Raw genomic sequence first — 14,270 nt, 5'->3', positions numbered from 1 at the left:
CCGCTGTTTCTCTATCTCTGTAGCTTCCATAGTTTCAATCATACTAGTCTGCAACTCTGAAGCCTGAAAATTAAACATGAAAAAAGTTGGCAAAAAAAGCTGATAAGGAACAAACCATTTTCTGGAAATCCAACTTACATCACAACTTATAGTTATATACTTTATGAGACACAATCAGAATGCTTTAACATATGGCATTGAGTTGTCAACTCAGCCTCATGAATCACAATAAACAGTTATGGGAATAGAGCATGAGACAACAATCTAAGAACCAAAATAGACTGCATTAGTCACTGAATAAGTGTCCGCTTAGTCAACTGGAATAAGATCAACCTAGCACGGCAGCAGATATTCATATTACAGTGCTAAAAATGCATAGCAGTAATAGAATAGTGATAGCAAGAGCAAGAGCAAGGCCCATCAACATAATTGGAATTCGATTATTTACCACAATCTACAAACAAGATAAGCCCATTGGCAGGTTGCTTGATACCATTGGTTTTTTTTTCAACACATGCCACCACTGTTAAGATGAGCATAAAGTTGAAGGGAAAAGTCAAATTGAGTCATTCTTGTTTAAATGTCCACATGCTTTGTAATAGATGTACCCATGAAAGCTACTCAAAACTGATCCCGCACACCAAAGGTTTAATAGCATGCATGGACTCCTATAATAATCCAAACTGTGTGAATGCCTCAACCTCACATAGAGTGAATATCTATACTAAGGCTTTATAACACTCTCTTTCAATCTGCTAACTGAGTCATAGAATTGTTATATCAAGGAACATCTCAAACTATACAAGGAAACCTAAACCTAAGTGTCTGCTTGCTAGTTTTGGCTTCTTAGCTCTGACAAAGCACTGCCCCTCCAAGCTATTCAAAGTGATAAGTTCAATAAGATGCATGAACTCCTGTACTAATTCGAGACTTCCGTGAGTCACTCGCGTAGACTTAACATCTATGCTAAAGGCTTAGAACATTCTCTTTCAATGTGCTAAACTGAGCCATGGAGTAGCCATGTCAAAGATGTCTCAAACTACCACGAGGAAACCTAAAATCGACAAGCAGACTCACCTCCTGAGCTTGCTCCTTCTCGCGCATGGCGAGCAGCTTCTCAAGGCTGGTCTTCTCGCCCTCGAGCCTCGCGACGGCCTCCTCCCTCTCCGCGATCGCTCTTGCGGCCATGGCCGCAAGCCGCTCAGCTCGTCGCCGGGTCCTCTCCTCCTCCCTCCGCCTCTCCTCCTCCGAATCGTCGCTGCCGGACCCATCCGAATCCTCATCGCTCCCGCTCCCGCTCTCAGACGGGTCTCCCTTGCCGTCCTCCCCTCGACCCCCCCGATCATCCTCCGCCTTGACCGACCCCGCAGGCTCGCCAGCGGGTCGATCCTGCGCGGAGAGATCCGCCGCGGCGGAGGCGGAGCGGCGGGGCGCGGATGGGGGCGGAGGGGGAGGCTGGGAGTGGCGCCTGGCGGCGAGGCGGAGGCCGAGGGAGGGAAGCGGGGTCGCGGGCGGCGGCCTGCGCGGGGCGGGGGAGTCGAGGAGCGCGGCGGCGGAGGAGGAGGGAGGCTGGTGGAGGGCGGTGAGGTCGGAGGCGGAGGAGGACTTGCCGAGCGTGTCCGCCGCCTGCTGGTCGATCTGCCGGAGAAGAGGAGCGAGGAGGAGTTAGAAGAGGTGGGGAAAGGGGAGAGGGGAGACGGGATGCGGCGGCGCTTGCTTGGTGGAGGAGGGTTTCCGCCGCTTTGAGCTTCGAGGAGATCCAGCCCGCCATGTCGCCGGCGCGTGCGAAACTGCGGCGGCGGCGGCGCGGGTTGGTGGATCCGGCGGGCCCGTAGCTGGTGGACTGCGGAACCGCCGTGCCGGCTAACAGCCAACAGAGCGAAGAGTGTTCGATTGTAGTGCTCGCTAGTCTTTGACACATGGCTACCTAGCTCCCTTCACTTTCAGATTTTTAAAAATTTTAAAACCTCACATGTCATGTTTCCACAAATTATGACGGTACATATATAGATAGATATAAAAAAATCATGTTTAAAAATACGTTGTAGCTTGGGAAATACAAAAAAAGACAAAATCTGACACCTTTTTACCAGGTCTTTTTTGCGTACACTCCTCCTGTACATATCTATCTATATATTTAACGGCGCAATTTTTGAAGACATAGAAGTGTGATGAATTTCAAAACTCTGAAAGTGAAGGGAGCACTTGTGCCCATGTGCACTAAATCCCTTCTACTCACTATCACCAGCCACTGCTCAATTACTCAAATGGTGTTCGGGTTGAATTTGATCGTGTACTAATAATTTGGCAATTTCATTCTTGCAACTTGATCATATATCAATTTCTATTCTTTTAACTTAATCGTACATTGTAAAAAAAAATCTATGAAACTTGTGTATGAATTCCTTGAAAGAAAATTGGTCAGTGATAACAGCAAGCTGATCCAAAAGGCAAAACTTACTTTGAAGATTCAAATCTTCATGGGGCAAACCTTCAGGAATGCTATTCCTACAAGAGATAACATCTATCGGCCATAGTTGCATGGCAATCCGATTTGCTTTTTTTTGTAATCAGGTTAAGTTTTTTAGTCATTTATTTTTCACGTGGTCTGCGGCAAGGGTGATTTGGTGTGTTCTCGCAAATCTTGTGGGTACTTTTTTGTCAGAAACTTTATGGGAGGCAATTTATTGGTTCAACTGCACTTTATGCCTAGAGGCAACAAAAGGTGCATGGTTTGTTTGGCAACCGTGAGTTGTGCTATTTGGACTGTGAGAGACAATTTACCTCTGAGGATTATGTACGGTGACATCAAGGAAAACATGATCGAGGGGACGAGGAAGATGGTGAAGCTTGCTGCTAATGTTGCCAGTTGCCAGAAGCACAAGGGTGTTGATGCCCGTGTTCCTGCCAGAAGAAGTTTTAGTTTCCTGGTCACCAGTTCAAGAGCCTGAGACAACTTGCTTAGTTGGCCTCAATTTTTTATGTACTAGAGTAATAATTTGACAATTTCCCTTGCAGCCTGATTGTATACCAATTTCTATTCTCTTAACTTAATACGTCAACACTAACGGTACACTATATTTCTCCATCTCAAACACGCCGATGTCACACCATCATGGAAGCATTGTGGGGTGATGATTAAGTTAAACTTCGAAAAAACATACTAGCATAGTAAATTGAAACATTCTCCAAAAATATATAGGTTTAATGGATTTAATGATATATATATAATCCCTAGTCATGGCATGGTAAATAAGTCAAAGATTAAGACAACAGATAAAAGAAAAGGTCAAAGATGAGCCCATTAGGTGGAGACTTGATTGGGATCCATATCTCTCATGGACTATGGACCAAACATTACCTTTGTACCGCTCATAACTACAAACATGAAGTGTAGACTTGGTTATTTGTCAAGGACCCTTTCACTATATAAAACTCTCCAAGGGAGGTTGAGTATTTATTCACTTCATACATCAATACAATAAAGAGGAGGGGGTTAGAGTTCCATTTGGACTCTAGTCTCGGATCCGAGGAGTCTTGTTTAACTTGGACCAATGATGTGTGTGGGACCTTGACTTGGCCCTCGGCAAGCCTTGTTCGACTCAGGGTCCATGCTCAACCACTTCGACACTATCCTAACGTAAGATGAAGCCACGCTCCATGGAGGCGGCCCAACCTATTTTTAAATAAAATATCGTTGTATCAACTCTCGCATAGTGTATGGCGGCCTTCATCATAAGGCCAGCGTACACACCCCCTACTAACGATTAAATAGTCGATACTTAACCCCACATATCACTAGAGACACCCGCTAATCATGTGTTGTTCAATTTAAATAACATGGATGATATTCATTCTAAACAATGTTCATATTGCCATTATCTGGAGCATGACTAGTAACAAAAAACTGTGTATGAATCCTTGAAAGAAACTTGGCTAGTGACAACAACAACAAGCTGATCCAAAAGGCAAAACTTACTTTGAAGATTCAAATCTTCATGTGGCAAACGTTTAGGAATGCTATTCTACAAGAGATAACTTATGTTGATGATAGTGGCATGGCAATCCGATTTTCTTCTTTTGCAATCAGAGTGGGAGGCAATTTGTTGGTTCAACTGCTCTTTATACCTAGAGGCAATAAAAAGTGCATGGTTTGTTTGGCTCTAAAAGTAATAAAAATAATAAATAGGTCTTCGCACCACCTAGCGACGAATAACACTACCACGAGGTCGAAGGCGTGCCACTATCCTCGCTCGTCCATCACCGGCCAGAGTTAGGCAAACCTTGTCATAGTAGAAGTTGTTATAGTAGACAGACGAGAAGTCGTCGTGCTAAGATCCCAAAGGACCAAGGCACCACAACATCAACCATTGTCAATGATAACAACCGTAGATCGGAAGAAACTAACCTAAAATCACACCAATGACGGAAGGCCGCCGGAACTATATACACTGATCAAGATGCTGCAATTGGAAACGCGGTAGATAAAAGCATACTATGAACTTTATACCTTTCACATAATGCAGAATGTTGTTAAACATCTATCTCCAATTAATGGTGAAGCAAATAATAAGGGTGAAGAGAAAGATAAAAGACAAAAAAAAACCGCACATTCTCCCCGATTTTGGTGCTTGTATGTAAGGCTATGACGACAATGAAGATTTTGAACAAGCATTTAGCAAAATGAGATGTAAAGTGCATAAGCAAACTTAGTTAGATAGCATCTACAAAATTAAAAAGCTATGCTTAGGTACAAAGAACTATCTTGTACATTTCTCGAAAGCAGTGGAGCATGAGCTACACGCATCGTACATCAGAGTGAGTGAAATCTTCCACTGCTCACGGAGATGCTTCACCACGTGCACTGTCACTTCCTGAATCTCATCGGAGTGAGTGATTCCTTCGTTCTTCCTTGGCAGACAGCTAAAACTTGAAATGTAAATGTTTCACGCTCCAGTCCAATGGAAGAAGCATCCAATGTAAATTTACCTGTATGACTGTATCGGGTTCAGGTTCAGGCCAGGACAAGATACATACCACACCACACCACTGCTCACTCCCCAAATCCTATACGACCTGGGTCGTACCGTTTCCATCGCTGGACCAAATAGATCGTATGACACGTAGCAGAACGCTTCTGGCCACTTATTCCCCACTTCTACTTAATCAAATCCCTAAATCCTGCTCCAGCATCCTCTCACGCATCCTCTCGACGCCGCTGCGATTTCCATGGTCCCTATGTCGTGGATCCGCCGGCGCTCGCCAGTCTCCCTCAACGTCCACGGCCAAGCTCCTCCCCGCCCGGCGGCATCACCAACGTCGCAGCTTCCATGGGCCTGCGGCGAAGCTCCTTCAGGACGCTGCAGCTGGTGGCACTACCGGCGCTCCAGTTAGCCACCAGGACCCTTCGCCACGGACGGCGGCGCCATGCTCCAGCTGCCATAGCCAACCTCTTTCTCGCCCTGCGGTGCACCTCCTTCACGATGTCTTCGCTGGCGGCACCAGGACGGGACTTCATGTGTTTGCTCTGTTTGTTAGGTGCTACCGTTAGATAGTGTTTCAGAGAACCCAACTCAAATAGTTGAGGATAGTGGTGTTTTGTTATTTTCTTCTAAATTTTACTCCCCTCCCCTACTGACATGGGTATACCCTTCGGGTACCCATTATTGGTATACCTGGATCGGCTCGGCCCAATATGGAGAAGGCCCAACAAGGCAACCCGAAGAAGTAGTCGATTAGGACTCTTGTAAAACCCTAGGCTGGTTGCATATATAAAGCTAGCCAGGGCACCCGATAGAGAGAGGCCAACAGATAGACAGAATATAGACAACATAGCTCCGCATATGGCGGCACCATGTAAAGATACATATCATCATATAGTGGATTGCTAGCAGCACGTAGGGATCCTCCACCGAGGGGACCCGAAGCTGGGTACGTCGTGTGCCTAATCTCGCTCCCGGAATCTCCATCGTCGCTCTCTCCCGAAACCCTAGTCTACAATACGTAGGCATTGCCGAGGTGTTCCCTCGTCAATTGGCGCCGACCGTGGGGATCAGCGACGACTGGATTTCGTTATCCGGGCGGGATCCATCGAATTCGTCATCAACTACTTCATCGGCCTTACCGGCAGGATTTTTAGGGTGCGGATTCATCTGGCTGGTTCGCCGGCCGCGCGAAACTTCGTCATCACAAGGCTCCTACACGCATGCAGCTGTGACACCTCGATCCACCACATCTCCGTGACGAGAGCGCGTGCGCTTCTAGCCCAAGCTCTGGAAGCATCCTCTTGGTCTTTCTGTCAAGGAATTGGGTCACGTCAAGGAGATATGGTGCAAGTTTTAATTGGGTGCACATGAAGCAAACTATTTCAAATTGACTACTTTCATGCAACGAGAGATTCCAGATTTATGCGCAACCGAGTGCTAGGCCGATCCAACCCGACATAACCAGTCTCCATCAAGGCGATCGATGGCTGCAGGGCCAAAATTATTCGTCGGCTAGTCACGTGCTATCTGAAGAATCAGACGAGCAATACAAATCGTCCGACTGGTGGATGCAATCATCCCAACAATTGGATCAAGGAAGTAAACACCAAAGCCGTGTTGACCTACTCCGATCCGTCAAGGATCACGCACATCAACAATATACTCTTCATCGACTATTTCTGGCTAGACACCACGCGTCTACATCGACTGTGTCTGCTGCACGACCTTTTTTAGCAACGACTCTGTCGCACTCGATAAAAAGCTAAGTATTCTTCTTCCGAAAGTCAATTATTATTTACTTCCGTTACACCCGAATACTCGGGGGCTGCACCATTACATCATTACAGCAAATTCATCCAATACTCGGGGTTGCGCCATTACATAGCTACCGCAAATACACTCGATTACTCGGTGAATTTATTTTCTTCAGCTTAGTGGATTCTTCGGTTCGGGATATATCTTCCCTGGCTTAGTGGATTTATTTTTCTTCGTCTCAATGGGTTTATCTTCTTCGGCTTAGTGGATCTATATCTCCGGTTCAGCGGATTCATGTATATGGTTATCATTGATTTCTTCTTATATAGTACTACCCGGTGCACTTCCGGATGACTGGATTTATGTTCTTCGGGCTATCACTGGTTCACTTATACAATATTACCCGACGCGTTTCCGGGTCAATGGATTCATCTTCTATGGTTATTACTGGAACTATTTTCAACGGCTCAATGGATTCATCCTCTATGATATCAACGGATTCATCTTTTATGGTTATTACTGGATTCTTCGGGTCAATGGATTCATCTTCTATGGTTATTAATGGAACTATTTTCTTCGGCTCAATGGATTCATCCTCTATGATATTGGCGGATTCATCTTCAATATATGCTTCATGGTTAATGGCGTAATCTTCAATGTGGATTCATCTCAAATACTTCATCTTGGACTCATCTCCAGTGCTTCATTTTTTATGGCGTAATCTTCAATGATTCGATCTTCAAACGAATTCATCTCTAATGGCGTAAATTTTCGGCTGATTCATATTATATTATTGTCAATGGATTCATCCTCAAATGGCTTCACCTTATATGACTCCGCAATTCCGTAAACTTCTTCCGACATTATGGCTAAACACTCGGGGGCTCGACAACAACTTCGCCGTGAGTAACAACGGTGACACGACGTCTAAGCAACAATCATGACATCACCTCAGCAATGCTCGGGGGCTCGGCTATTTCTTCATCAACAATTTCGCGGCATCCACTTTTGCTATTTGATGGTTGCTACTTTGGCGAGATTTCTTATCTACACTCGAAGATTTCATCATGCATCAGCTTCGTCGTGTCCAAAAAGGAGAAAGCCGACGAAATTGTCTACAAAAGAGAACCCGACGAAATTGTCTACAGGGAGAATTCGACGAAATTGTCTTCAAGAAAGGAGGAACCCGACGAATTCAAAAGAGCACCCGACGAAATCTTCTTCAGGGAGGAACCCGACGAAATCTTGAGAGAACCCGACGAAATTTTATTCATGGAGGTCTCGACAAATTATCTCCAAGGAGGTCCCGAAGAATTATCCTCAGGGAGGACCCGAAGAATTGTCCTCAAAGAGGACCCGAAGAAATTTTCCTGAAGAAGGAACTCGACGAAATTTTCAACAAGGAGGAACCCGAAAAAAAAAAAAAAAAAGGTGGACAAATCTTCGGGTCCATTGACTCGTCATTTGTTCCGATCAAGAACATCGGTGATATGCCTGACGACAATATAGAAGAACCAATATATTCGGCTGTCTCATCACGCCCGAGAAAAATATAGAAGAACCCGCAAAATGGGTCATTGCATCAGCCGAACAAGGCACTCGACAATATATTCTCAGAACGCCAAAGTTGCGGTCAATTTCGAATGCCGCAAATTTGCGAAGGTAAGACCCCGGATCCGTTCCGTCGGGCGTGGCATCGCCGAAGACTCGCGCTCTCGCTACTTTTATCCGTATCAACGGATACGAAGAAAAATCCTAACGGACGCGTTAGGTACCCGATAAATATGATCTGGGACTCGACGGAATGGTAAGACCTTAAGCGGCACTCGTCGAAGTTTACACCAGTATCCCGAGATCATGTCCAGGGACGTGATCTTGAAGTAGGTTTTTGCGGATTGCCACTAGAGCAGCTTAACTAGTACCCGATCCGTCGGATGAACTAGCCCCAACTACCATTATCCCTGTACAATATAGAGATCAATGTCAAATAAAAATAGCAATGGCCTGGATTCGATAAAAAGAGGGGCTGCGCCAAGTTCTTTATCGAGTAGTACAACTTGAGCCTATGCCTAGGTGCAAGCACCTGCCCATAGGCTCGGGGGCTACTCTTATCGAGAGCATTGTTCACTCTCCCGACAAGATACAAGAGGAAAAATTATGGGGTCGATTAAAAGCAAGTTGAGCCTACACCCAAGTGCAAACACTTGGCCGTAGCCTCGGGGCTACTCCCATCGGGAGCGCTGGTCGCGCACCCGATAGAAAAATAACTTCGACAAAGATCTACGACAATCAAGCTTTGTAGACTCAACTCGATTCTACGATTCGAGTGGAGCCTACTCCCATCGGGAGTCCATGGATTTCATCAAGTCCTCCGTAAATATAGTTAAGATCTTCATCGAGTAGTACAACTTGAGTCTCATGCCCAAGTGCAAGCACTTGCCCATAGACTCGGGGCTACTCCCATCGGGAGCGTTGCCGCGCACCCGATAATTTCAAGAATCGTCGACATCATCTACGCTACACATGATCTACGACATGGACCTCGCCTTGTATTTCTTCAACTTCGGAGATGGTTATGCTTGGAGTTTCTACGCAAGTCTTCGACTTCCCTATAAACTCGGGGCTATCGACATGGGTATACCCTTCGGGTACCCATTATTGGTATACCTGGATCGGCTCGGCCCAATATGGAGAAGGCCCAACAAGGCAACCCGAAGAAGTAGTCGATTAGGACTCTTGTAAAACCCTAGGCTGGTTGCATATATAAAGCTAGCCAGGGCACCCAGTAGAAGGAGGCGAACAGATAGACAGAATATAGACAACATAGCTCCGCATATGGCGGCACCATGTAAAGATACATATCATCATATAGTGGATTGCTAGCAGCACGTAGGGATCCTCCACCGAGGGGACCCGAAGCTGGGTACGTCGTGTGCCTAATCTCGCTCCCGGAATCTCCATCGTCGCTCTCTCCCGAAACCCTAGTCTACAATACGTAGGCATTGCCGAGGTGTTCCCTCGTCACCTACAGAATGTGATTCTTCGTGTTCTATGAATGAAATTGATGTACTCTCTGTCAATAAAAAGTTGTGGTATTTGACAAATGCACAACATTCGCAAATATTCAGGTAGCAATATTCAGGTAGCAATATTCAGGTAGCAACAAGTAAATAGAAAGCTGACATGCCCAGCTAACTAGCATTAACATCACTGCTGAAACCCAACCCAGATGTACTGGCACCTTCGCCGAAATCTAACTGACGAGCAGCTGTTGTTGTGGCATCTCCATGAACCCCGAACAACAATCTTGTAAATTCTCCATGGATAGGTGGAACAAATGCTGACCGATACTCTCCAAAAGGCACGGTTGTGTATGGATTTGTATTAGCAACCCATTCAGCTTGTAAATCGGGGTCGCTTGCCGTTTCAGGTTCAAGGAATGGGGAAGTGTTCTGTTGATCAACTCGAAGTGGAGCAAGTACTGATTCTTTTGCTGGATGGTTTGAAACTTTTCCTGCAATTGTATGTGTATATAGTACAAGAAATTAGAAAAGTGAAAACCTTGCCACTTATTCACACATGACAGTAAAATTACCTTTTTTCTTGCCTTTCTTTGCTCCTTCTAGAGCATCTTTTGATCTTTTTTCCATCCGAGCCTTCACTCTCTCAGGAGCTTTAAATGGTACCATTGTTTTGGAAATCTCTTCAGTACTTTCAGCGGAGCTTTCAGGGTCCTCAACTTCATCCAACTTTACCTTGCTAAGTAATTCTCCTGCTTCCAAAGCCAATTTATCAATACCATCGTTGAGGTATCTAAGAACCTCCTTTGAAGATTTACACTTCAGTGCAAGTGACATCATCTTTCGAGAAGTATGTGCAAACATGGATTCCAGGCTATCATTGTTATTTAGTTTGGATGTAAATATTTCCTGCTTCGCATATTTTGTCCATCTGTTCAATATGTAATGACTTGGAAGGGTAATAATATTGCAGCAGGTGAAAACCTTATGAATATGCTTGCATAATATACCTACAACATTCAGAACAATTTCATAAGGTAAATCCAAAGATTCTCATATTAAAAAAGTGAGAGAGCATGTATTACATACCTACACAACCATACAGTCTGCATGAACAAGAAATGTCCAAAGTACTTGGGTTAAAAGCCACTATGGCTTCATCATTCTTGTACTGGAAGGATGTCACCTTGTAAGTGCTTATTGTGCCCTCGATGCCTGAGCAAAACACATGACAAACTAAACTGCTTTTTGAATTCCTCTTCAAACTCAGAGTAGAGTGTCCTGGTGTATGATTCAGCTGCAGTCTTCAGCAAAGGTAGGTTAGATAGGCAAAGTACTGGTTCGGTATGGCGTGATTTGTAATCTTCATAAAAGAATGAAGGGTCCTCAACTTGCTTGTTCTTTAAATACTCCATCAGTGTTTGGGCATCATTAGATTCTAAATACTTTCTGCGCTCACTTCGTAAATAGTTGTTGCAATCCATTTGCAAGAAGGGTATACCATCTTTACCATACCATTGCTCACAGAAATCAAATATTTCTGATTGTCTAATGCCCGATGTCCTCATTTGTTTAATCATGTGGCGGTCAGCATCTAAGAGTTGACGCTAAGATCGAAGCATGTGCCTCTTATCTGGACTTACTAGCTGATGATTGTGATCGAGTATGACTTTTTGAACATTCCAAATACCCTCCCGAGTGATGCTGAATTGAACACGAGCCATACAAGCAGTCCTGGAATTAGGTTGTTCTTTCTTGGTTACATGTGTTGGGTGAGTAGCCTTCTCACCTGACTTTCTACAAACAAAATATCTAGAAGATAAAGTTCCATCTGCTCTATACTTTCTGTGACACCTCCTAATGCTGAATCCATTACTCTCAGCATAAAAATTATAGAACTTGTATGCCTCTTCCTCGGACTGAAAACACATCCCAACTCTTGGAATATTTTTTCCAGAGGATGAATTCTGATTATCAGCCTGCAACCAACCACATGTTACTTCAGTTTCAGCTACTGAAAATTATACTGCAGCAAGGTGATGAATTCAGTAAGAGATGATTTGGGAAGAAGGAGGCTGTACGTATTGAGTTTGTATACTGTACTCACCATGGATGGAGGAGATGTGTGCAGAGAGTGTTCCGGCTGCCCGGCTGCCATGTTCGTTCCATGGCTATCCGCCATGATGTCGTCATCTTCCTCCATCTTGATGCGTCGTCACAGTAGAGAAGGGGCAGGAAGATGAATCGCAAGGTAGATGAATGGTCTGGGGACGGTTCAGTTTTCGCAGGATTAGGGATTTGATTAAGGAAAATGCTTTGGATCCGTCGGAGGCTGCTCGCTCCGCAACCTCCGGATCCTGGAACGTCCGATCGATCACCAGGAGACAGCCGTGGGAGGGCCCACCACCGCACGACCTTATCCCTTCGTCGCCCTTCTCCTCCACTCATTCTTCCCCATCTTTTTTCTCTTCCATCTCCCGACATAACCACGCCGCTGGCCGGCATGGACTCCCTCCACCGCAGTGAGGCGCGCCGCTGCTGCCAGGCGCCACCGTGATGCGAGGCGGCGGAGCTCCGATGAGTAGGGCTGCAGATCTCCTAGCTATGGAGCGGCAGAGATCCGAGCAGCGGGTCGGCGGAGCCCGAGCGAAGGCAGGCGGTGGGACCTGCAAGCCACTGCAAAGCTCTGCTGGTGGTGCTGCAAGCGGCGCTGGGGAAGCTGCAAGCGATTCCGGCGGTGCTTCAAACAGTTGCCGTCCGAGCTGCAAATAGACGCCGCGGGAGCTGCAAGCGATTCCGGCGGCAGCGCAAGCGGCGCCGGAAGCCGCAGGTTAGTCCAGCGGTGCCGCAAACGGCCGCCGCCCGAGCTTCAAATGGACGCCGCGGAGCCGCAAGCGATTCCGGCGGTGCCGCAAGCGGCGCCGGAAGCCGCAAGCGATTCCGGCGGTGCCGCAAAGGACGCCGCCCGGGTTGCAACCGGCGTCGCCGGAGCCGCAAACGGCCTTCGCCGGAGCTACGGCGGCATCTTCTCTAGCGGCGATGGAGGCTCGCGAAGGTCCGTCGAGGACGCGCACGCCGCTGCCGCCGACGGCGGTCGTGCCGGGAGCAGCCGGGCTTCCACCGGCGGCGGCGGTGCTGCGAGCCGGGCGGCCGTGGTTCCGCCGGCGGTGGTGATGGGAGCAAGCCCGTGGCGGTGGTGGTGCTGCGAGCTTGGCGGCCAGGGTTCCGCCGGCGGTGGGGGTGTGGCGGAGTCGATGTGTGCTGGTGCTTTTGGTGCTCCTCTGGAGAGACGAGGGGAAAAGGAAGACAGAAAGGGTGGGACCCGCGTACATCTGGTGTTTCTTTTGACTAAAATAGAGGACACGTGTCAAGCTCTCCATCCGGAGGTTCGAAGGCTCGGAGCCTCCGGAGGATTATCAGCGCTTTCCTTTGATTAAGTAGAAGTGGGGAATAAGTGACCAAAAGCTTTGAGATTCGTTCTGCTACGTGTCATACGATCGATTTGGTCCAGCGATGGAAACGGTACGACCCAGGTCGTATATGATTTCCTTCCTCACGCTTCAGCTTCACTGCTACTACTCCGCCACACCACTCAGCTCGAGCTGCATCCTGCCGAGAGTAAAATACTGCTAGTCTACTAGCAACTGACACAAAAAAAAATCCTACTTTAAGGATCTAGGCGCTCGCGGCCGCCGGAGATGGATCGGCAGCACCACCGGCTGGTGACCGGGACGCGGGAGGCGGCGGCGGCGGGAGACGCGCCGCCGTCCTACATCGGCGCCGGCGGCGTGGACGTGGTGTCCCGCGACGCGGCGGCGCAGGCCCTGGGCGCCGTGGTCCAGCTCCACTTCGACAAGACCGTGGAGAAGAAGCGCGGCGCGGACGCGCAGAAGCAGGAGCTGTGGCGCCTCTACCTGGCCTTCCTGCTCGTCCTCTCCGTGCTGCTCTCCGGCGTGGCCACCTCGCCCCCCGCCCGCCTCCAGTGCCGCCACCTCTGGGCGCCCGCGGGGCTGCTCTCCCTCGCGCACCTCGCCTTCTACGCCGCCGTCGCGCACCACCTCCGCTGCCTCAACGGCTTCCGCTACCAGCGCCGCTGCCACAAGCTCACGCTCGCCCTGGCCGCCGACCGCCTGCGGATGCTCAAGTCGGCCGGGGAGGTGGTGGCGGCGGCCGACGTGGAGGTGCCCTACCAGGAGCCGCATCAGGGCTACCTGGGCAAGTTCAGGCGCAGCTGGGCCGTCCACTTCGCCTTCCTCATCGCCACATTTGCGTTCTCCGTCGCCGCCGCGGTCGCCATCCTCTGCTTCTAGGCTCCTCTAGCTCCTCCTCTCTGTTCCTTCACCTTAGGCAAGAAGAACATCTGCCTCTAGGCTCTACCAGTCTAGCTCCGTCTCTACCTCACCATTATTAGCTCTTTCTCGCTTTCTGGTCAGCTTAATTAGCAGCAAAAATTGGATCGATTGATGCGTGTGCCTGTGTTAGAAGAAGAATGTTCTAGTAACAGTTTGAG

The 14,270-nt window shown here is 47.8% G+C and overlaps 1 protein-coding gene across 1 annotated transcript in view; it reads right to left on the bottom strand.

Annotated features, from left to right (window-relative positions):
- The window catches only part of LOC124678420 (golgin candidate 2-like), a 6,678-nt gene extending 4,859 nt beyond the window's left edge, over positions 1–1,819 (bottom strand). Inside the window, exons 1-3 of the mRNA XM_047214315.1 lie at positions 1,718–1,819; positions 1,078–1,638; positions 1–63 (exon numbers count right to left, since the gene is read on the bottom strand). The exon at positions 1–63 is cut by the window's left edge and continues 48 nt beyond it. Coding sequence (XP_047070271.1) covers positions 1–63; positions 1,078–1,638; positions 1,718–1,771 — 678 coding nt within the window. The 5' untranslated portion in view covers positions 1,772–1,819. The remainder of the gene's footprint in view (positions 64–1,077; positions 1,639–1,717) is intronic.
- Positions 1,820–14,270: the final 12,451 nt, after the last annotated feature.

The sequence above is a fragment of the Lolium rigidum genome, chromosome 7 (assembly GCF_022539505.1).
Source record: "Lolium rigidum isolate FL_2022 chromosome 7, APGP_CSIRO_Lrig_0.1, whole genome shotgun sequence".
In the NCBI taxonomy this organism is placed as follows: domain Eukaryota; kingdom Viridiplantae; phylum Streptophyta; class Magnoliopsida; order Poales; family Poaceae; genus Lolium; species Lolium rigidum.
This window is presented reverse-complemented; position numbering and strand designations above follow the sequence as displayed.